At 38.9% G+C, this 24,628-nt stretch overlaps 1 protein-coding gene across 1 annotated transcript in view; it reads right to left on the reverse strand.

Annotated features, from left to right (window-relative positions):
- LOC149262337 (Leucine-rich repeat (LRR) family protein) overlaps positions 1–16,148 on the reverse strand; it is a 132,484-nt gene extending 116,336 nt beyond the window's left edge. The window contains exon 1 of the mRNA XM_089424071.1: positions 15,416–16,148. Coding sequence (XP_089280197.1) covers positions 15,416–15,934 — 519 coding nt within the window. The 5' untranslated portion in view covers positions 15,935–16,148. The remainder of the gene's footprint in view (positions 1–15,415) is intronic.
- Positions 16,149–24,628: the final 8,480 nt, after the last annotated feature.

Below are 24,628 nucleotides of genomic sequence, written 5' to 3' on the forward strand. Positions count from 1 at the left end.
CTAATTTTAACAGTAGGCCAAGCACCCATTGAGTACTTCTACGGTTTGTCATATAGTCAAGAAGTCAATTGAGTCATTGTCATGTGTAAAAGACACCATTGGGCATATTGTATCTTGTCAAAAGAATTTTTTGTTAGTCAAAAAGAGTCAAAAGACTCCTCCAAAACCAAGTCGGCCTACAAAGAGACTAGTCGGCCTAAGTTGTGACAAGTCGACCTCATTAGGGCTACTCGACCTTCTCAAGAAACCTATATATAAGAGCTCGACCTCATTTGAAGTAGGTACCAATCAAGTTCGATCAAGGACAAGAAAAGGAGACCTAGAAGAAGCGAAGAAAAAGAGAATAAAAGGAGAAGCAAAAATCAGAGTTTTGGAACTATTTTTGGGCTACCATCCTCCACCTGTGCGAAGCTTAGGGCATCTTTGTTATTATAACAGGACCGAATTGCAGACATATCATAAGCAGTCAAAGTCTGGGACAAAAGATCAAGAAGGGAAGCTGAGTTAGCAAGGAAAGGAAACCAAGGCAAGCGAAGGAGAGAAAGATCCAATTTCTGCCCTAAATCTGTCACACGTGCCAAATTAGGGTTTTTGCAGTAGAGGCTAAAAATTGCAGTCCTCAAGCAAAACGCCAAAATTTTTAAAAGAAGTTGAAATCTGAAGTATTGGAGCAAGTTTGACTAGTGTTGACTTTGTGAGAAGCAAGTTCATCAAGAAGAGGGTTGACTTGGTCTAGGAGGAGTCTTTGTCAAGGACATTAGGTCTTGGAATTCATCATTTGAAGATTCTATAAGAAGAGAAGAATTCTTGTGGGTTTTTCATCTCAAGAGGAGAGGTTTTGGCCCTGACTTGTAGCCTACATTTTGTGTCCTCTTGTCTCATCGATCTTCATTGTTTGGTAGTTGTTTGATGATTAAAGAATATAATAATAATCAAGTGAAAGAAGAAGCTAATCAGAAGTATATCAAGTTAAGTAAAAGAACATCACAAACAAATATAAAAGTAAGAGAAATCACTCTAATCTAGTTGCCCTTGATTTCTCAACATGGTATCAATGCTAAGGTGACAAAATTAAGAAGAAGAGGAAACTTGAAGATCACTCCATTGAAAAAGGATACATAAAGGTCGAGCACAAGAAGAGCATCAAGGAGAGTTAAGCACATCAAGGAGGGCTAGTCTACACATCATCTTGAAGGAAGGAACTCTTAGAAGAATAAGAAGACCTCAAGGACCCCACCTACACTCAAGGACTCAACTCACTTAAAGCACCTTAAGAAGTCTCCACATTCTACATTCTACATCCAAAGGAAGCAAGAAGAAACACTTCATCATCATCAAAGAAATCAAGGTGATCTCCCTCTCATTGAAGAAAGGATCACATCTCCAACATACTTGAAGAAAGAAGGTCATCAAGGAAGTGATCATCATCAAGAAGGCATCCTCAATTGTCATCATCATCAAGAAGGCATCTTCAATTGTCAATATCATCAAGAAGGCATCAAGTTGAAGATATCATCATCAAAGGAGCATCTTCAGTTGACAAATAAGTATTCTATATTTTATGTCTCAATCTACAATGACTTCTTTCCGCAAGGAGAACAACAAACTTGTTGGGTCATCAAATTACCTTGCAAGGAAGAAGAGAATGGATTTGATCCTCATAGAAAATGAAGTTAGTGAATATGTCACGGGCTCTATCACCAAACCTCCTTGAGAGCAATCTCAAGCACTAGCAAAGTACATGAAAGGAGAAGTAAGAGCTCAAAGAATCCTTATTGAGTCAATCAAGGATTCCCTCATTCCCTATGTGGCAAAGTTGAAAACAGCAAAAGAAATCTATGAAAAATTGTGAAATTGTTCTCTATAAGCACCGTAGGAGATATTATATTGTTAAGAACCAAACTATACAAGATGAAGGTATCAAAGGAAGAACGGGTACCCCATACCTCATAAGGGCATCTCAAATAAAAGACCTACTACAAGGGTTAGGAGAAGTAATGTTTGATCGAGAGATGACCACCATTGTGCTCAATGCACTACCAGGTGAATGGGGCTACTTTGTGTCAAGTATTTATGTAAAGAAGGAAACTACCTAATTCAACGATTTATGGTCACTATGCAAAATTGAAGAATCCAGATTGAAGGCAAAGAACGACATTGGATCAAATGAACAAAATCAAGCATTTGCAGTTATGGCAAGGAAGAAAGCGATTTTTGGAAAGTTTGAGCCTCGAAAAAAGTTTCAAAAGAAAATCGACATGTCAAAGATCCAATGCTATGAATGTAATGAATATGGGCATTTGAAAAGAAATTGTCCTAAATTTAAGAAGGGCAACAAGAAGAGAAAAGAAATAAATGAAACCCATGTCACTGAAGAAGTGGAAGAACCAGAAAAGAAGAAGTCAAGGAAGGAAGAAGTGACAGACCTCCACTATTAGAAGATCCCTCACACACTTTATATATTTTCAAGTACATTGAAGTTGGCAAGTAAAAGTAAGAAGCATCATAGTCGTGATAATATGCATCATCATAGAGGCATGGAAAGATAGCTGAAGTAGAATTCTATATGGTTGAAGCAGTGATAGTACATAACAAAAAGGAAAAAGCTCATGGCATCTTCATTGGAAGCATATAAGGACAACACAAGTTGCAGTCTATATGGTTGGAAAAAGTCATCTAGCAAAATAAAAGATAAAGAGAACATCATACATCGCCAACATTACAAAGGAGCATTTGCAGAAATGAAGATCATCAAGATCATCCATTGGAATCTTTGTTAGAAGATTCACCTCTACTTGGAAGTAGCAAGTGCCTCGCAGATAGTCTACATTCCACATAGTGTGGAATCCACAATTTGGAAGAATGACGATAGGATGACAAAGATGTGTAGCACGTCAACTTGGTTGAAGTACTTTTCATCTTCAGCAAGGAAAGAATGTTGCTAGAAGGAAGTCTAGATGACCAAAAGAAGGAAGAGGTATGTATATATTTGATAGATAAAGTCATGTCATCATATAGTTACAAATAGAATGGTTGAATGCTTTATCTCATGGGCATGAGTAAAGAAGAAGGAACTCTTCTTATGAATGATACGTGCAGGTATGAAATCAATGTACCTTGAATTCTTCCACATTGACAAGATGAAATCAACGTAATATGACCTCATGAAGAATATGAGGTGGTTGGCAACTATGGTTCCTATGATAAAGGAACTATATATAGAAAATCATTAGGGAGCCATATGCGAAGAAGGTGAAAGAAGAGTTTATGAAAGATAAATCTATAGTCACGTAACATTAGATAGGTGATCAACATCTATCTGATAACAAGAAGGATCAGCTATGACATCTCCATGGAGAAGGTATGAAGACCCTAATATGTATACTGGAAAACGAGAACCTTGGTAATGTATGTCTTGGAGATGGATTCATACATGTACAGGATGTTGATATTGCAAGAAGTTGATGTCATGACAAAAGGCCATCATAAAGAGGTAACTTTGATTTAATGTTCATTTTGATTTTTGAGAAAGCATCTGGTTGGATTGTTACAGGGCTACTACAACTAGGATTGGATGGAAGATCCTGAAAGAATGATGACTTGGAAGAGGCAGCAGTATGAAGGATAGCCAGATGATGACTAGAAGATCACTTCCCGATGAAGAGAAGGATGACATGACTATTGGTTCAATTCTATGTTTCACTAAAAGGATGTGATGAAGAAGATGGTCAATGCCCTACAAAGAAGAAGAAGGCTCCATGATGAAGAAATTGAAGTTCATGATATGATACCGAAAGGAGGAGCCCTACAAGCAGCTAATAGTACGATAATCTCCACTAAAGAGCAGATAGTTGTTATTGGTAACAAGTCCCTAGTTAAGAGGGAGCTTGGGTACATTCCTTTTATAGGAATGAGTAGATCCTCCCTAGTTGAGAGGGAGAGATAGACACATCATTCTTGTCTTCATGTTATGAAGAAAGAATAGAGGATTGGGAAAGCATCTAAGACTAATACTGATACTCTTTGAGGATGAGGTAGGGCATCCAATAGGTAAGAGTAGTCGAAGAGGAAATTCCATGAGGATGTGCAAATCTAAGATGGTAATGGTCCTAGAAGGACATACCTTGTGAACATCTAGATGGGGTATGTGCCTTGAGAGAGACAATGATGAAGGTGTCTATTAGTCACTGTATCCTAGCATTGTGCTCTAGTCTTGTGGAGAGATAGAATTGTTAGTCAAGGCCTTGCTATATGAGTCTATGACAATGTTGGTTGATATGATGAGATGCACTGATATAAGTTGATAAGATAGCTTATGAGATGGCTTACCAATCTGACTCTTCTTGTGAGAATTCTTCAGTATGAAAATGTCCAAGTCCCTTGTACGCATTATGAAGACCTCCCTAGTTAAGAGGGAGTGTTGAAGAATGTAACTAGATTTGATCTTCATAAATATGAAATGTACTCTTGATTCTTGTATATTGTAAAAAGAAAGAAAAATTATTATTACTATTATTTGTAGCATGGGTTTCATGCTCAAGGTCAATTTGTTTATAGGTCAAGCACCCATTGAGTGCTTCTAGGGTTTGTCACATAGTCAAGAAGTCAATTGAGTCATTGTCATATGTAAAAGGCCCCATTGGGCATATTGTATCTTGTCAAAAGAATTTTTTTTAAGTCAAAAGACTCCCTCCAAGACCAGGTCGGCCTAAGTTGTGAGAAGTCAGCATCATTAGGGCTACTCGACCTACTCAAGAAGCCTATATATAAGGGCTTGACCTCATTTGAAGTTGGTATCCATCAACTTCTATCAAGCACAAGAAAAGAAGACTTGGAAGAAGCGAAGAAGAAGAGAACAAAAGGAGAAGCAAAAATCAGAGTTTTAGAACTATTTTTAAGCTACCATCCTCCACATGTGCGAAGATTAGGGCATCTTTGTTATTATAGCAGGACCGAATTGCAGACATATCATTAGCAGTCAAAGTTTGGGACAAAACATCACGAAGGTAAGCCGAGTTACCAAGGAAAGGAAACCAAGTCAAGCGAAGGAGAGAAAGATGCGATTTCTGCCCTAAATTAGTCACACTTGCCAAATTAGGGTTTCTGCAGTGGAGGCTGAAAATTGCAGACCTGAAGCAGTAAGCCAAAATTTTGAAAAAAGCTGAAATTTGAAGTATTGGAGCAAGTTTGACTAGCGTTGACTTTGTGAGAAGTAAGTTCGTCAAGAAGAGGGTTGACTTGGTCTTGGAAGAGTCTTTGTCAAGGGTCTTAGGTCTTGGAATTCATCATTTGAATATTCTATAAGAAGAGGAAATCTTGTGGGTTTTTCCTCTCAATAGGAGAGGTTTTGGCCCTGGCTTGCAACCTACATTTTGTGTCCTCTTGTCTCATTGATCTTCATTGTTTGGTAGTTGTTTGATGATTAAACAACATAATAATAAAGTGAAAAAAGAAGTTAATCACAAGTATATCAATTTAAGTAAAAGAACATCACAAACAGTTATCAAAGTAAGGGAAACCACTAGCCCACAGGGCTTTGGATTAACGGTGAATGGGTGCACTGTTAAGGAACTCCTTGCTATAGGTCACTGGTTCAAATCCACGTGGATGCTTACCTACCAAAAAAAAACCAAAACAAAGTAAGGGAAACCACTCTAATCTAGTTGCCATTGATTTCTCAACAAATTTTAGCAGAAAACTCAAATCTGAATTCATGCACAAAAGAATTTGTTTAGCTTCTAACAGATCTACACAGCAGAAACAGAAATCAAACACATCAAATTTTGACATGGCTTTTTACCCTGGCAACCCAACTTGGGAAAACCAACATTCATGTTTTGTTTTATTTCAGCTTGCAAAGGAAAATAAAACGTTTTATTACAACAACAAAACCTATTCCATCACCCTAGAAATTCGAACCAGATAGATTTGTCTAGATTTGTGTGCCAAGCGATGATTTGCTACCTCAATATATGTGCCAACAGTGAGATCTGCATGCCAAACTGTTGCCTCGATCTGCATTCCAACAATGCCTAGATCGCATGCTTATAGTTCCTCGATCTACATGTTGTTGTACGCTCCTCGATATCTATGAGCAAATCCCCGTGCTACCCTCTCACACATGCGACTTACCTTGGTATGTATGCCTGGTTGCCTAGATTTGCATGTTAGCTTTCTCCTCTCCTTTTCCTCACTTGTTGCTCCTAGGTGATGCAGGAGCATCTGGACTTAGCCAACAATGTGATTGTATGTTCACAAGTTGTGGCTAACAAGAGATGTTTTTCATTGACCTGAGTGGTCAAAATCAGTTTTAGTAGAGAGGGTTGGATCTCTCGAATTAATATTTATCTCAATTATTGTAATAATTAGAATATTGTATTATTTTTAGATTAAGAGATAAGTTTTTAGTATAGGTGTGTCTCAGAGCTTGGAAATGGGGATTTGATTGTTAGACTGATAAAAATAGGGATCGAGTTGTCAATGCAATTAGGATAGGATTTGATTCATAAAAGAAAAAAGAATGTAATGACAAAGAGATCAGATGATTGAGAATAGAGTGTGTAAGCGAGAGTTTGTGTGACAGAGATAGGGTTTGAGATTGAACAGAGGTCAAAAAACTGTTGTAATCGAGCCAAGAGGACCAAGACAATGTAATTTACATTTTGTTGAATAAATGATTAAGTGTGGTGTTGTGTGTTAATCCTAGTGCGGAAATTCATTCGTATTTGTGTATCAGCGTTCAGGACTTAATCGGTTATTTTCCTCTGTTTAAATACTTTATTCATAAATCACAATTAATTTGTGTTAAGTTTTAATATTGAGCTTAAAGCGCTAAACCTTTCCTTAAGCGCTTTTCCTTAAAGTATGAATTAAACACGTGGGTTGTATTTGATAAGCAGGAAGCGGTAACTCGCACACCCGAAAGGAGGTAAATGATATAGGGAAATTTCACGCAATTACCTTTAGCGGTCGACACGTAGCACGAGAAAACCACTTTTCTCGCGTGCTCTCGACCTGATAATGTCCGTGCAAGAATCCGCGCGAGATTGCATGACAGTCGTTTGATTGGACAAGTCACATCGTCAGCGGAGATCGTCTGGGCAAGTTGATAGGCGGACAACGCAATATCCACTGGATCTGGAGAAGTGAGATCAACGGTGCAAATTGAAGTGCTCAATCAAAAGGAGAAGTCAACGAGAGACCGACAGTGATTGGTTAGATAAGAGGGACCCTCAGGGGGAAAATCCACGTACAGAATCTGTTTGCGCGCAGCTGATTGGCTCTAAAGCTAAACAATAGACGAATTATAGACTACCACCTCATTTTCGTCAACCTCGTGCGTCACTAGGCTTGCATGTCAACTTCCTTGAAGTGTGTGTTCCCTGTTGTTAAATGTAGTAGGGCAGCTATTAATTCAATTTCCCCTTAACCTTAATAATTGTTTGTGAACTTGATTTATCTTCTTGTGTTTCTTTATTAATTTTTTCATCAAACAATTATGAAGTGCAAAAACATTAATGACAATGGACACAAGATATAGGCTCCAAGCCAGGGAAAAACCCCTCCAAGGGGAAAACCCAGAAAGAATATCTTCTCTTCTTATAGAATTTGCTTCAAATGAGAAAACCAAGGCCCAAAACCCTAGACCAAGTCCTCCTCCAAGCACCAAGACAGCCCTCCAAAAAGCCCTTCCAATGATGTCAAAGATCGACCTAGACAACAAGAGTCAATACTGCTTCAACCAGTTTTTAGCTTCAACTTTGGCCCCCAGCTTCGACCTGCAAATTCGGCCTTGTAGTAGCTGCAGAAACCCTAACTTTGGCACGTGTCAATTCTTCAAGAAGTCTTCCTTCAACCAGGCCAAAGTCTCCAAAGTCAAACTAAACCAAATCAAAATATTCGGCTCTGCTGCAACTTGGATCTGTAATTCAGACCTGCAATTTTCGGCCTTCCTTGAAGCTGCAAAAGCCCTAACCTTCGGATGTGTGAGAGAATAAGGCCCAAAAAAAAACTTTTTTCTTTCTTCTTGAGTTTTTCTTGCCTTCTAGACCTTCTCTCTTCCTTCCTTGATGCTTCTTGCTTCAGGTCGAACTTCTTGATGAGAGAGATCGAATTGATGATGAAATGAGGTCAATGTTGCTTTTGTTTATAGTATATACACATGTGTGGGATTCGAATTCCTTCATTTAGGCCGACTTCTCATTTCTTGAGCCGACTTGTGCTTGGAGGTTTCTAGGACTTTCTAGACTCAAAATCAGTATCTTTTACATGTTACATCTTGCCCGATAGGGTCTTATACAAATGATAATGGTTTTCTTGACTCAAGAAAAATATTCTTTTGACATGACAAACCCTAGAAGCATGAAGAACATGCTTTACCTAGAAGACCATCAAAATGGAGCATGAAACTTCTTGTCTACCATATGATCTATATCTTTACTAGACCACTTTGACTTTAATTGTGTCAGGTTCATTGATCTTCAACCAGGATCGTTTGGTGATTTTTTTCAAAATCAAATTCCTTTGGTTTCTTGAAACAAATTTTGCAATCATTTAACACATCTTGATCTAGATATTGACAATGAAAAATTGCTTCTTAGCACATTCCTACTAATGTTCGCATCAATATGCCAATAATGTCATTTGTTCATTCACATACCCTCCTTGTAGATGTTTTCACTGTTGTAGCTCATTTATTAGCTTGCAAATAGATGGCATTATATATGCAATGCTAGAACATTTCTTCTCAAGGTGTTTCTACTAATCAATGAATGAATTGAATTGATTTTCCATGAGCAAATGAAGCTCAATAAATAATACAGAGATATTTACAAAAATGGAAACAGCAAGTTTCTATTAGGAAATAGAAACAACAAGTTTCTTCTAAGAAACTGCTAATACGATAAAATAGAAACAGCTAATAAGATCACAAATGATCTTTTCTGAATGAGCATTAAACACTAAATAGCATTATTCTAATACCCTCCCTTAATGCTCAATCTATTTACAACACCAATAGACCCTCTGAATTTTACAAACTTATCAAGACCAAGGGGCTTGGTGAAGATGTCTGCAAGCTGCTCCATTGTGTGAACATATCACAATTGAACGGATCCGCCTTCAACAAGCTGGCGAATGTAGTGGCAATGGGTTTCCACATGCGTTGTTCGTTCATGGAAGACTGGATTCTTGGCAAGTTTGAGCACTCCCTGATTATCACAAAACAAGGGAGTAGGACCTGTCTGGAAAACATGCATATCCGCAAGCATACGTCGAAGCCAAACTACCTCACAAGATGCCTTAACTGCTCCCCGATACTCTGCTTCTGTTGAGGAGAGAGCCACTGCCTGCTGCTTCTTACTAGTCTAGGTGACAGCACCAGATCCTAGACTAAACACATATCCAGCTATAAATTTACAGTCATCAACCAAACCGGCCTAATCAGAATCTGTGTAACCACTGAGTGTAGGATCGGAACTCCGAGTGTACAGAAGTCCATAATCAGGAGTGCCACGCACATAACGTAGCACACACTTTGTTGTTATCCAGTGATTAGCCTTAGGAGCTGACATGAAGCAGGAAATGTAGCTCACTGCAAAACTGATGTCGGTCTAGTGGCAATAAGGTAGATGAGGCTGCCCACTAATTGCCTAAATAAAGTTTCATCCACAAGGGGTGAGGATGACTAAGTTGAAAGTTTGAGTCCTAGTTCCATAGGAGTCGTGGCAGGTTTGCAATCCTGCATTCTGAACCTATCCACAAGATTTCTGGCATACTTGGACTGAGAGAGAAAGATGTTGTTCTTAGTCTGCCAGACTTCAACCCCCAAACAGTAATGAAGGAGTCCCAAATCTGTCATATCAAAAGTGTTGCACAAATCTTGTTTGATCCCATGGATCAAATGTGTTGAACTGCCAGTAATGATAAGGTCATCCACATAGACAATCACAAACAAAATATCATCACCAGTATGCTTGATATACATATTTGCATCAGATGGGCTCCGTTGAAAGCCATGATCTATTAGGTACTTATCAATTTTCATGTACCAAGCCCGAGGAGCTTGTTTCAGACCACAGAGTGCTTTGACTAATCTACAGACTTTCTGTTATTGACCAGCAATTTTGAATCCTAGAGGTTGCGTCATGTAGACTTCTTCCTGTAAGTCACCATTCATAAAAGTACTCTTTATATTCATCTGATGGACTTTCCAACTGAACTGAGTTGCTAAGGCAAGGACGAGCCATATGGTACTCATCTTGGCTGTAGGAGCAAAAGTCTCCTCATAGTTGATGCCTTCCTTCTGTGAGAACCCTCAAGCAAAAAGGCAAGCCTTATACTAGTCTAAGGTTCCGTCAGCTTTGTATTTCACTTTATACACCCATTTGCAGCTAATGAGCTTCTTCTCTGTGGGAAGATCAGAAAGGGTCCAAGTGTGATTCTTCTGACGACTCTGGAATTCAGCTTCCATAGCCTGTTCCCACTCACCCTTAGCCTCTGAATAGGTTTGAGGCTCAAAGATACTGTGTAGGTTAGCCATAAGAGCAAAATTTAATGTAGATTGTTGAGTGCTCTTATTTCTGGAAGTCCTACCTTCAAGGAGTTGATTATCCCAAAGATCACCAATAGTTTTAGCCCACCATTTAGGGCGGAGAGTAGAGGAACCAATATCAGGGGGAGGTGGAGGATGCTCGGGAGCAAGAGGAACAGCAAGAGGAGGATTATGTTCTGGACGAAGCTCAGGTAGTGCAACATCAAATACTGATGTTGCATCATCCCTCTCATCAGTGGACCTAACGGAAGAAGAACACTGTGAGACGGATCCTCAGAACACTGCTCAGAAGAAAGAGACTGAAAGAACCCTTTGTCTTCATCAAATACTACGTCGCGACTGAAGCTAAGACGACCAATGTCTATATCTATCAGCCTATAGGCCTTGTGGTGATCACTGTACCCTGTCATCATGAGTTTTTGGCTTTTGGAATCCAACTTAGAACGCTTAGCAGCTGGAATCCAAACATATGCAACCGAGCCAAACACTTTGAGGTGACTGATCTTAGGCTTACGGCAAGACCAAACCTCTCCTGGAGTCTTCCCCTTAATAGCCTGAGTAGGTGATCGGTTAAGAAGATAGACAGCAGTAAACACTGCTTCAGCTCAAAAAAAAAATCGGAACACTCTTGTGTTGTAACATGGAACGAGCCATTTCAACAACCGTACAGTTGCGACATTCAACAACATTGTTCTACTGAGGAGTGTAGGGTGTAGTTAACTGGCGTTTGATGCCATGGATATCACAGAAGTTGGAGAAAGCAAAAGAACAAAATTCCCCCCTATTATCTGCCTAAGAGTTACAATATTACAGCCAGACTCTTTTATAATTAAGGATTTAAACTTCTGAAAGATACTAAATACATCAGATTTATTTTTTAGAAAATACACCCACATCTTTCTAATGAAATCATCTACAATTAGCAAAAAATATTTGCAACCAGTAATAGAAGATGTATTCATAGGACCACAAATATCAGCATGAATTAACTAGAGTACCTTAGATGCGCGCCAAGATTCTCCATCCTTGAATGAAGACCGATGTTGCTTGCCAGCTTGACAGGCGCCACACACTCCCAACTGCTGAGTCTGAATATCAAGTAACCCTGACACAAGTCCCTCCCGAGATAGCTGAGAGAGATACTGAATGTTGAGATGCCCATATCTCTGATGCCACAGAGTGCTGATTGGAGAAACACGAGCTGCTAGAGCCACTTCTCGAGAATCACTGGTGTCAAGAACCCTGTATAGACCATGATCTTCTAGGCCAACAGCAACCTTAAGACAAGTGTCCTTGTCAATAATGGAACACTCGTGTGCACTGAACACCACATCGAGCTGAGGAGAGTTCCTCATAATTTGGCTGACAGGCAACAGATTAATCTCCATACCAAGAACATAGTACACATTCAGGAAGATGAGTGTGCGCCCACCAGACTGGATCTTAACTGTACCTCGACCAACTACTGTGTACTCCTCACCTCCACCGAATACCACAGAATCATTGAAAGATGCAAAGTCAATAAACCAGTCACGCTTGTGAGAGAAATGGCGGGATGCACCAGAGTCAATGTACCAGGCAGAAGACGGAACATGATCTGATGACCTCTTAGCCATAAAGGCGTAAAAGGCAGATTCTGTTTGCTCGGAATGTTCTGCAACATTTGTTGTCTGATGGGACCCTCCCTCTCTCTTCTGTTCAGAAGCAATCCTTTGTCGGCAATCTTTCTTCATGTGACCGAACTTGTGACAGTAATTACACTGTACATTTTTCTTTTTAGTGAGGTCAAAAGGTTGAGAAGAACCTTTCTGCTAAAAAAAACTGAGAAGACTGATATTTGGCAACAAAAGCATTTTCTGAGGAGGCTGATGAAGCAACACTACCAAACTATTGTTTCCAACGATCCTGCTGCATGAGTTTGGTGCGCAATTCTGGAAACTTCAGATCAACGTTAGTGGAGGTAATGTTGAGTGTTTCTATGAAATGCTCATAAGGTTTTGGTAGACTTTTCAGAGTAATGACTACCATATCTTCTTCCTCCATGGTCCGACCAATGGCTTCGAGCTGATCTCAAATGTCTTTAATCTTGTTAAGATGTTCCTGTAAAGACATATGTTCTTCCATCATGATGGAGAACAACTAATTCTTGAGAAAAACGCCCTGCTCTTGTCGGATGTCTCATGCAATTCCTTCAAATGTTGCCAAATGTCGGTAGCTGTCTTGCCAGAAGGGATTTGTGGTAACTGATCATCAGTCACGGAGAGTTTGAGAAGTATAACAGCTTCTCGATTTCGATCATCAAACTTATCTTGATCTGCACCAGGTGTACCAGGACTGAGTTCTTTTCCCAGAACAAGTTGGTCAAGACGCCTATACTCAAAAATGGTCAACATTCTTTGTTTCCAGATGTTATAATTTGTGCCATTAAAGCGCTATCTGCCTTCCAACATCAGATTGGTTAGTGAAGCCATCTACACGTTTTCCAAGGCACAGAAAGCAATGAAGGAGTTCCGGTTGATCCAGACAAAATCTGACAGATGCTGGTGTAAAAATAGAACCAAAACTCGTTCTAAGAAGCTTAGGCAGGAAGAAATGCCAAATGCAAGATAGAATACTGAGAAGCACGATTTACTTAAATAATTACAACATTGGAATTTCTGAGGTTGCACCACCAATTCTGGTTAATTTGGAAGTGAACAATGGTCACAAGAACTAATATCTCGTTTCCTGGTAGCTGTCCATCTCCACGAGCTTCTGGAAAAGATACCACAGTACTAGAAAGAAGTAACACAACCCACCATACAAATCTGGAAATGAGTTACACCCAAAAAAAATCTGGAAATGAGTCTGTGTGGCCCTCTTGACGAGAACTCAGACCCACCTGTGGGTGAAAACTTACTGCTAGAAACTTTGGTCCGGGTGCAATAAGCAATGAATGCGGCCAAGAAGAAAACTTTAATTTTAAATACGACAAAAATGAACCAGAGAACAGCGTGCAGACTAACCTTTGAATCTACGATAAAAACAAATTCTTTCACACAGAAAAGAATTCTGCGTCCCTGGCATTAATCGGACTGTAGAATAACTCTTCTTCTCAAGGTGTTCAACAAACAATCTTCTTTTACATAACCTGCACATCCACATCGTTTGTGACATCTCCATCTTCACTCCTACTACGGATTTTTTTTCACGGGTTGCTCCTGTGTTAAAGGCCTAGTTTCTTATCAGTTTGTCCAAGCTGTCTTCTAAGGATTGAGTCCTTTTAGATCCCTAATAATGGTTACTTAGATTGATTTAGTGGATCTCTCCATCAAGGGTTTCTTTTGCAACCTATTATTTGCAGTAATAGTACTTCTACAGTTTGGATGTCAACATTTCTAGCTCTTTTTGTATTACCATACACAATCTACAAATATAATTTAGACAACTTTCAAGTTCTTCACCAATAAATTCCCAGACAAATAGTTTACTACTTGAATTCTTGGATATATGCTTTAGCGGTCTGACCCTGCTTCAATGGAAGGTACTATTAGTTCTCAATCTGCATTAGACAGATCTACCAAATTCAACATAATCCCTAAGAAGCAGTGCTCCTCGAAAGGGGAAAGGGAAGGTCAAGGACTCGAGAATAGTTTTTATCATGCATTTCTGTACGTGTCGGGTCGGATCTTGGATGCATGAGGAGTCAGGACTAAAGAAAAAACAAGCTGATTTAATGTTTTGCTTATATTTCACCAAACTCTTATCATCAGTTTTTTTTAAATAACACGAAAAAATAAATAAATAAACATTGGCCCTAAACCAACTCCAGGTTTTAATGTGTTTTTCATTATATGCCTACCCCTACCTGTTGTTCAAAACACAAAATCAGAAAAGCAAGCTCGTGGGCAGCCTTGAAGAGAATCGAGAAGCATTAGAGTCATATTTTCTGAATTTTCAAGGCCGGGAAACAATAATTTTCAGTAGGGTTGAAGCTTCAAATGGAGCTGGGTTGGAGCAATATTGAACACCAATATGATCATTGTTTAAGAATCACTAGTTATTTGCACTTGAATTTTTTCATTTACTTTGTGCATTAACATTTTTATTGTTATTTAACTCCTATGAATGTTGAATCCTTTCTAATATTCTTCTTCTGCTGTCCTAACCTCCACCCCACCCTGGAAATTGGGGTAACTTCCAGCCAACCCTGGAACCTGTAACCCCATTCCCAAAATTCAATGTAACATAAGTAATAAGTATCCTAACCTATGTTGAAAAAAGAGTTCAAGACCCCAACTTCGTGCAACAATATCCTGACCATGCCCTTTTTCAATCCGACGAAACGAAACATTAAAAATTTAAGATTTTGAAATCCAAAAATTACCGGATTGCGGGTCAAAAAAATATATTCCGGGCGAACTTGTCGCCTCGGTAGACAACACCCATTTCATATGCCTGCTTGTTGGACCCAGTTAAGTATTTATATTAGTCTTTCCAGAAACCACAGTCTACTGGCAATATAGCACAGTTATTAGTTGTTGTTTGATGCATTTAAGGACTGTAGTATGTGTTAGTTCCATTTAAGAAACTCAGGCCCACTAGCATCATTTTGGCACTGAAAAACTTAATGAAATTTGTACAGTAGTCAGACATTGAAGAAACACGGTAAATTGGCTGAAATTGTCAAGGCCTGAAATTTTCAGAAGCCAACGAAAAGATATTCTGGAATGCTGGACTCTGAAAATAAAATTCAACTTGTTCTTCCAAAAATCAAAATGTTTTTCCAAATATCATTTTCTTTTCAAACCCCCACCCAAAATGTTAATTCATATGAAAAAGGGTAGAAAAGTTGTATAAGGGTTTGAGATGTTATACACGTACCCGAAGGCCTGAAATAGAAGGCCAATGGGACAAAGGTTCCAATGCCTCGTCGGTGAAGAGGTTCTGCCTCAGAGAGAGCTTTTGCAGCCTTGTAAGATGCCCTATTCTTGGGTCCAACACAGTGAGCCTATTTGCAGTCAAATCCAAATCCATCAAATGGGGAGGAAGCTCAACATCCTCTAAATCATGAAGCTGCCAACTTGTGAGATCAAGGAAATTTTCTGTCATACCATCGTTCACCTCCTCCTTTTCTTCTACTTGTCCTGTCATTGCTACTTCTGTTGCTGCTACTGCAAACTGATCGCTCACAGAGTTCGATTTATCAAGAGGTAAATCAAGGAAATTTTTTGCCATACCATCCTTCAACCCCTCATTTTCTTCTACTTGTCCTGCCATTGCCAGTTCTGGTGCTGCTACTGAAAACCGATCGCCCACAGAGAGCAATTTATCAGGTGGTAAACCTGAGTTCAGACCATCTATTTCCATTGTATCTTGGGGCTTTTCTTTTGATTCTGCCATCTCAATTCGCTTGTTTGGATATGTATTCAAATCCTTGTGGCGGGATCCCAGTTTGGCCGTTTAAAGGAGCCTTGGAAGAATTTCCATGAGACAGTTAGATGGTTCCTCCTATTCTGATGGTAATGGAAAAACCAGAGAAATCGAGAAGGGCAAAATTTTGTTAAAGTTAAAAAGGCTAAGGAATTTTGTATTTGGGGATCACCACTGAGAATGTGAGTCAGAGTATCTTTACTTGAGTATGGACGTGGAATTATTTGATGGGATGATGAAAGCCACTTGGTGAATAAGAGTGTGACTAAGGGAATATTTGTGCATTAAAATTATGCAGAAAATAATGGAAATTGTACCATTAGTAAAGTAAGATTTTATTTGAGTAGTTTAGTTCAATTATTTGAATTGTTTTAGTATATGTTTGAATGAGAAAATGATATTTTAATTTTGTGAAGGGTATACATGTTTTGAAAATGAGGGTTAAATTTTTGTGAACATATGGTTCGCTTTGTACTAATGAGTTTTAAGATATATGCATATAAATTGGATAAACACTTTTATAAAAGCTATTCGTTATATTTTATATTTTATATTTTATATTATTAATTTAATAAATTATGTTTGTTATAATTATATGAAGTAATCTTTTTTTTAAATAAGAATTTAAAGTGTAGCATTAGGCTTTATATATGGTAATAAGGTTATATATGATTTTAAATATATAAATTTAATGGTGTAATGGTTGAATTTTGTAATTATGATGGGTTTTTATAATGTATATTTTGGTCTTTATGTATTTGTATTGATTATTGTAAAGCATGTTTTTTATGTTAGAGTCAAAATAAATTTATATTTTTGAGTCATGTTTATTTGGACTTTTAAAAGAATAAAATTTGAAATTTTTAATATGCAATTTTGGTGTCAAAGTGAGTTAAGTTGGTCTCCTTCCAAGTCAAGTCGGTCTCCTTTCAGGTCAAATCGCCCCAAGCAGAGTCACACATGTTCGACCCAAGCAAATCTCTATATAAAGGTAGCTTGACCTCCTCCATAAGGCACAAATCCGCACTCCTTCAAGCAACCATCATTTGGTCATTCAAGCAAAGGACGAGAAGGACAAGGAGGATGAAAAGAAGGATGAAATTCATCTCTTCCTCTCTCTATCTAGTTCGCACGTGTGAAAAGAGACTCTCTCTCATAGTTCGCGTCTTTTCTAGGCAGTTGCAGTTATTGGGGCCGAAATTCTGGGATTATGGCAGTTTCTATGAGGTCAAAATTTGGCCTATGGCAAATTAGGAAAGTGAGTTGTTGGATCACATTAGAAGACTTGATTCAAAGGGCTTGACCAAGTTTTATCATAGATTTGTTGAAGGTCAGTTTGACCTAATTGTTGACTAGAGGTCTAGGTGTGACTCTTGTTGAACAGAAGAATTTCTCTATTGAAAATGTTGTTGGGTTTTTTTCCCTTAGTGGGTTTTTCCAAGGTAAATCTTGTGCTCTCTTCATGCATTATGATATATATTGTTCTATTGCTTTTGTGTGGTTGAATTTTTGAAGTATAATTACTTAATGAAATACTAGAAAAGTCAAAAGAAGATCAACATCATTAGAATTATCAGTTTTTAGAAATATTGTGCTTTTATCTATTGCACTTTAAAAATCAACATGGTATCAGAGCTTTGTTGAAGGAAGGAACACTGAGATCACTCTTGATGAAACCCTACATATAGATCACTATTGTTGAGTCCTTCTTGTTGTTCTGCATCCATTGCTTATTCTATGAAATCAAAAACAAGTTAGAAGGGGCTTCAAATTTCAAAGCTTGGAAGACAATGATTGATTTTATTCTTGCAAAGAACAAAGTTTTGGATATTATGAAGGGCAAGGTTGTAGAACAAGCAGATTATGCAGGAAAGGAGAAGTTTAAGGAAGTTGACATCATTGCGAGGACTCTTATTGTTGATTCCACTAGATATCACTTGATTCCTTATATTGCAAAGCTTGAATCTTCAAAGGCAATATATGATGCCCTAACCAAGCTATTTACAATCAACAAGATTGGCCAAGTCATGAGTTTGAAAAATGTGCTTAGTAATGTAAGGATGACAAATGACGACACTATGGCTTCATATTTTGTAAGAAACTCTCAAATAAGTGACCAAATTCAGGAAATTGAGGAAATTGTTCATGAGAAGGAATTTGTGACTACATTACTCAATGGACTACCAAATCATGGGATGCATTCGCAACAAGTATAAGTAGCAGGAAGGAAATTCTCTCTTTTGAAGAACTATGGACCACTTGTGCTCAAGAAGTATCAAGGTTTATATCAAGAGATAGAAAGGAAGAATACTATCAAGCATTTGCAGTATGTTTTAGGAAGAAAATGGAGGAAAGAAGTTTGGTTTCCATAATAGAAAACCAAAGGGAAGATTTGCTCCACAAGGAAAGAAAGATATGTCAGAGATTCAATATTGTCGTTATCGTAGATTTGGTCACTATATGAACCAATGTCCTAAAGGAGAGAATGATAGAAAGAGAAAATAAAAATAGCATGCTTCCGCAGTCAACATTGAAGATGAACATCCAAAGAAATCTAAAGGTGACAAAGATTTCTTTTACTTTTCTACTCTAACAACTTCTGTTGCAGATGATGATGATATGTGGCTAGTAGATAATGGTGCTTCAAGACATATGATAAGAGATCATGGCATCTCACTAGCATGATGGAAAGAAGATTATCTCAAAGGGTAGAGCTTGGAGACAACCACATTTATGCAGTCAAAGGAATTGGAAAGGCATCCATTGAGCTGGAATCTAGTAACAATGTTCATCTCAACAATGTGTTATATGTGCCAGGTTTGAGAAAGAACTTAGTCTCTATTTCATGTTTGGAAGATAAAGGAGATAGAGTAGCATTTGTTGATGGAAAACTACTTGTATGGCACAAAGGCTCTAGTATAGATTATGCTATAGTTATTGGAATTCATGATGGAAGATTGCATAGACTCTTGGGCCAACCAGCTTAAGCTTTAGTACATGATGAAATCAATTCACGTGAACTATGGCATAGGAGATATGGTCACCTTCGTTATAAAGCATTTCCTACTTTGAATTAATTGGTGTCAGGTGTTCCCAAATTGCAGATAGAACAAAAAGGTGTGTGTAAAGGTTATGCACTTGGAAAGAATATCAATAAATCATTTCCAATTACAGTGATAGTAAATCCAAAGAAATTTTGGATTTGATTCACTTACAATGTATGTGGTCCTATGTCAGTGAAAACACTTGGAGGATCTTTATACTATGTAACCTTGATATATGAATCCTCTCATAAGACGTGGATTTGTCTCATGAAGATCAAGGATGAAGTCCTCACCAAGTTTCAAGAATTCAAAGCTAAAGTAGAGAACTTGAAAGGAAAGAATATTATAATTTTAAGATCTGGCAATGGACAAGAATACACTTCAAAAGAACTTGTTTCCTTCTATGAGGAAACTAGGATTAAGAGGGAGTTCATTGTTCCCCATAGTCCGAAACAGAATGGAGTGACGAAAAGAAAGAACATATCCATTCAATAATTTGTCAAGGCTATGATATATGATATAGATTTGCCTATATTCTTATGGGAGGAAACATCCTTAACATTTGTATACATTTAGGATAGAAGTCCTCGTTGAATTCTAGAATATATGACTCCTGAAGAAGCGTTCACTGGACAAAAGCTAGAGGTTGGGCATTTGAGAATCTTTGGTTTCCCAATTTACATTCATGTTCCTCGGGATAAGAGGAAGAAGTTAAAACCTTTAGGAAAGAAAGGAATATTTTTTGGTTACAGTGAATCATCAAAGGCCTATAGAATCTACAATCTAGAGAAGCAAAAGGTTGAGGTTAGTTAAGACATTACCTTTGATGAGAAGGTTGCATATTATAAATCTAAGGAATTTTCCATGAATTCATACGATGAAGTAAAGCATGGGGATTCTAAGGAAGAAATTTCAAGTTCTTCAAAACATCCTAAAGAGCCAGAAGGGCCTTGTGAACCTATTGAACTAGTTATTTCTGAGATCGGGAAGAGGCCAGCATGGCTTGGATCTACATTGGAAGAAGTAGAAGGACATGCAACTCCACATGGCACATCTGGAGAAAATAAGAAACCTAAAAGGTTCTCTAGTTATGCAGCTCTTATGACTAATCATATTGATGCAGAACTTTCCACTTATGAAGAAGCAGCTAGCCAACAAGTATGGAAGGAGGTTATGTATGAAGAATACCAATCCATCATGAAGGATGATGTATGGGAGATTGTGCCAAGACATGAAGGGAATTCAATGGTGACTTGCAAGTGGATATACAAGATCAAGCATGTTGCATATGGAAGTATTGACAAATACAAGGTGCAATTTGTGGCTAGAAGGTTATCCCAGAAAGAGGGAGAAGACTATGATGAGGCCTTTGCTCGAGTTGCCAGGTACACTTCCATTAGATCTATTATTTCTCTTGTTGCTTCGTTGGGTTAGAATTTACATCATTTGGATGTAAAGACTACATTCCTCAATGGTGTAATTGAGGAAGAGGTGTACATAGAGCAACCTTAAGGTTTTGAGGTGCATGGAAAGGAATCTCATATTTGCAGGTTGAAGAAGGCCTTGTATGGACTCAAGCAAGCTACAAGAGCTTGGTATGCAAATCTGAAGCCCAAAGGACAAAGCCAAGGTGAGGTGACCCAAGACAACCCCTCGAAGCCGCAAGAAAAGAACACCACCACGAATCCGAAGAAGGACACAGGAAAGTGGTGTGAGTTCCACAAGAGTCCCACTCATAACACAAGTGAGTGTCAGACCAAGCAGTGGCTGGTGGCCGAGTTGAAGGCTTCTGAATCAGATGCATGTTCCGACCCTGAGCCAAAACCTGACAAGGGGAATGGCAAAGGGAAGAAGATCATTGATGCGGAGCCCAGCGCCACTGTTGCCACCGCCAAGATCCAGAAAAATGAGCCCGAAGATCTAGAGGAGGGGGAACGTCTTTTCCACTCACAGATGTGGGTGAAGGGTTCACCGCTGTAATTCATTGTCGACAGTGGTAGCCAAAAGAACCTCATTTTAGTAGAGGTCATGAAGCGGTTGGACCTACCAACTACACCACACCCACAGCCGTACAGTATCGGGTGGCTTCACGAAGGACGAGATCTCAAAGTTCGTCAGCAGTGCCGCCTTCCCTACAGCATCAAGCCCTTCACAAACGAGGTATTGTGTGATGTTACACCTCTGGATGTTTGTGATGTACTATTAGGCCAGCCATACTTGTGGAGGCGACATGTTGTGTATGAGTCAAGGCCTCACGCTGTAATTATTTCTTTGGATAATTCATTATACAGGATACTAGAGGTAGCCCCACCTACCACCACCTCTTTGATCACTGCTAAGAAAGGCAGCAAGCTCATCTCACAGACTAGGAAATTTATTTTCTATCTCGTTCGCTCCCAAAGTAAGGGGAAGATCGTTGCTACATCCATGACCCCTGCGAAGGGTTCCTCCACGCAGCAGCAGCAACAGAGGGATACAGTCATGACAGAACACAGGAACAACTTCTCCTTACCCAGAGGGGTACCACACAAGTTTCAGGTGGGCGACGAAGTTTGGTTACATCTGCAGAAAGAACGCCTTACCAAAACCCATCAGAAACTCAGACCACTTCGACATGGTCCTTACACCGGTAACAAGGCTACGGGCAACAATGCTTTGAAGCACAACATTCCTCCATTCCTTTGCTTGCACCGAGTGTTCAATGTGGACCGTCGCCGACCATGCTTCCCACCATTTCTGGACACATCAAAGATTGCAGAACAGCTCACCAGAGACCCAGCTCAGCAGAAGCTTCCTCATCTCAGGGAGGAACTCAAAGCAATGGGGACCATTGCTTCCTAAGGGGGGGAGGAATGATCCAGGTGGATGTTGGTGGCCACCCACCTATCCCATTTGGACCCCCACAACTGTCCCTTTCAGTTTTTTCAGTTTCCTTAATTATAGCACAGTTTACTATTTTTAGCAGTTTTTCGGGTCCTAAACTTCCGGAGCCATTTTAAGGCCCTAAACGACGTTTTTTGGGAAATCTACCACAACGAATTTTTTTGTCAAAAAATCGTCTTTTCCGTCGTAGTCCTCGGAGAGATCTTTCCAATAGGCTATCATGCGCATCAAACGGAGATAATATGACCAATTCGCGACCCCGGGAAGTTGATGTACCAACTTACCCAGAAACGGGGCCCACAATTTGGCGTTTCATCTTCTAGGGTTAGGTTTTGGAATGTGAAGGGTTTTCCATTGTTTCTCAACAATAAATAGGCCTTCCAGCCTCACTGTAACATAGTTCAGAGGCATGTAGCCGTCACATCTCTTCTCGGAGATAAGCTACCATCGCCCTAGCTGGTTTATTTCCATTTCTATTTGTAAGCATATTTTAGTATTTTACAGTAATGAAATGAAGTATTATTTCCGCTGCATATCTGTCTTTATGGTTATCTCTGTATTTTATTGCGTTCCTGTTTAAATCCGGATCAGATGAGGCCTTTGCTCCAGTTGCCAGGTACACTTCCATTAGATCTATTATTTCTCTTGTTGCTTCGTTGGATTAGAATTTACATCATTTGGATGTAAAGACTACATTCCTCAATGGTGTAATTGAGGAAGAGGTGTACATAGAGCAACCTTAAGGTTTTGAGGTGCATGGAAAGGAATCTCATATTTGCAGGTTGAAGAAGGCCTTGTATGGACTCAAGCAAGCTACAAGAGCTTGGTATGCTTGAATTAATAGCTACCTGGCAAGACTTGAATTCTCAAAGAGTGATGTTGATCCAAACCTCTATTTCAAGGTTGTGAAGAATGCACCTATTATTCTATTGTTATATGTTGATGACTTATTTCTGACATGTGTTGGCCCTCTCATCATTCAGTGTAAGAGGCAGTTGGCCTCTGAGTTTGACATGAAGCATCTTGGCTTGATGCATTATTATTTAGGAATGGAAGTATGGCATAATCCTAGTGAAATCCTCCTTGGTCAAAGAGAGTATCTTATTGAGATCCTTTAGAAGGTTGGCATAATGGACTGTAAAGCCATGACAACTCCTATGGTCACTAATTTGAAGAAGTTGAGAGACTATGAATCCAACTTGCTAGATCCATCCATGTATCAGCGATTGATTGGCTCATTGATGTATTTAGTGAATACAAGGCTAGATATTTGCTTTGCAATGAACATGTTGAGTCGATTCCAGGTAGAATCGAGACATAAGCATTGGATTACAGCAAAGCACATATTGAGATATCTACGTGGTATTGTAAATTATGGCTTGAGATATGTCTCAAACAATTATGTACAGCTGCAGGGATATACAAATTTTGATTGGGCAAGGAATGCAGATGACAGGAAGAGTACTTCAGGAGTATGGTTCAGTTTGGGCTCCGCTATGATATCTTGGATCAATAGGAAGTTGAAATTTGTCACACTCAGTATTCTAGAAGCAGAGTATATCACATCCAATGAAGCGTGTACCGAAGTAGTGTGGCTTCAGAAGATGTTTGCGGGATTGTTCAACCAAGAGCTAGAACCAACGGTGATATATTGTGATAATCAAAGTTGTGTGAAGCTTTTATAGAATCGTGTGTTTCATGACAGGTTGAAACACATTGAAATCAAGTACTATTACATCCATGACATGGTGTAGAAGAGAGGAGTAAGGCTCGAGTGCATCTCCATTGATGAGCAGACAACTAATATTCTGATGAAGCCTTTATCCAAAGAGAAGTTCATATACTTTAGGGACAAGCTGGGGCTTGTGGACATTACCCCTATTTTTTAGAGTGAGTGGTGATATCATAACATCAGGGACAATTATTCTTCCTGTGTCAAATATGTTGACCAATTGGGGAGAAATATCCTAAAATCCGAGGTTCTCTCAGTTGAGTGTGTCGCTTTCAACATCAAGTTCAATATCTCTAGATTGGATGAGGAGCTTATTTAGCATCGATCCCAGTTGCTCAGATAGAGTGTGGCCTTTGGAGTTTCACTGCGAGTCAAAGAGATTGACCATGATAGCCTATCAAGATTAGTCTAGGTCAAGGGTACTGACCAGTGTGGGTCAGTGGTACCGACCATAATTATGATGACTAGTTGATGCTAAATGTTGTGCCACATGTTAGGAGTATTGACTAGTATGGGTCAATGGTATCAACCAATTTTGGCAACTAGTTGATGTTGATAATGTCAGAGATTTCAACTAGTTTATGTTAATATTGATGATGTCAAATATGTTGACAAGATGTTGATTATGTCAAAGATGTTGACTAGATGATGATAATTTTGTTATAACCTTTCCATAGATAAAATTGTTAGACATAATGAGAGGGGGGTGAATTAGTATTTCCTTATTTTTTCACAATTGGTTAGTTTTCTTAAGCATTCATAGCATTAAAACAAACATATGAATCATCATCACATCAATGAATAGTACACAAGAATTTTGTCTCAACCAAATGTTGTGTTATGTATGATGTACATACAAATTTACCAGATAAATCTAGAAGGAAGTACAAGACCCCCAAGGGTTTTACCAAAAAGCTAGAAGGAAGCAAATGCCCCCTGAGTGGTTTGGGATCTCGTGCCAAGGATATTGGCCCAACAACAATCAAGATGTAGCCCCTTCTGCTG

Source organism: Pinus tabuliformis, chromosome 6, assembly GCF_031772625.1.
Source record: "Pinus tabuliformis cultivar Carrire ecotype Pingquan chromosome 6, CPIR1, whole genome shotgun sequence".
Classification (NCBI taxonomy): domain Eukaryota; kingdom Viridiplantae; phylum Streptophyta; class Pinopsida; order Pinales; family Pinaceae; genus Pinus; species Pinus tabuliformis.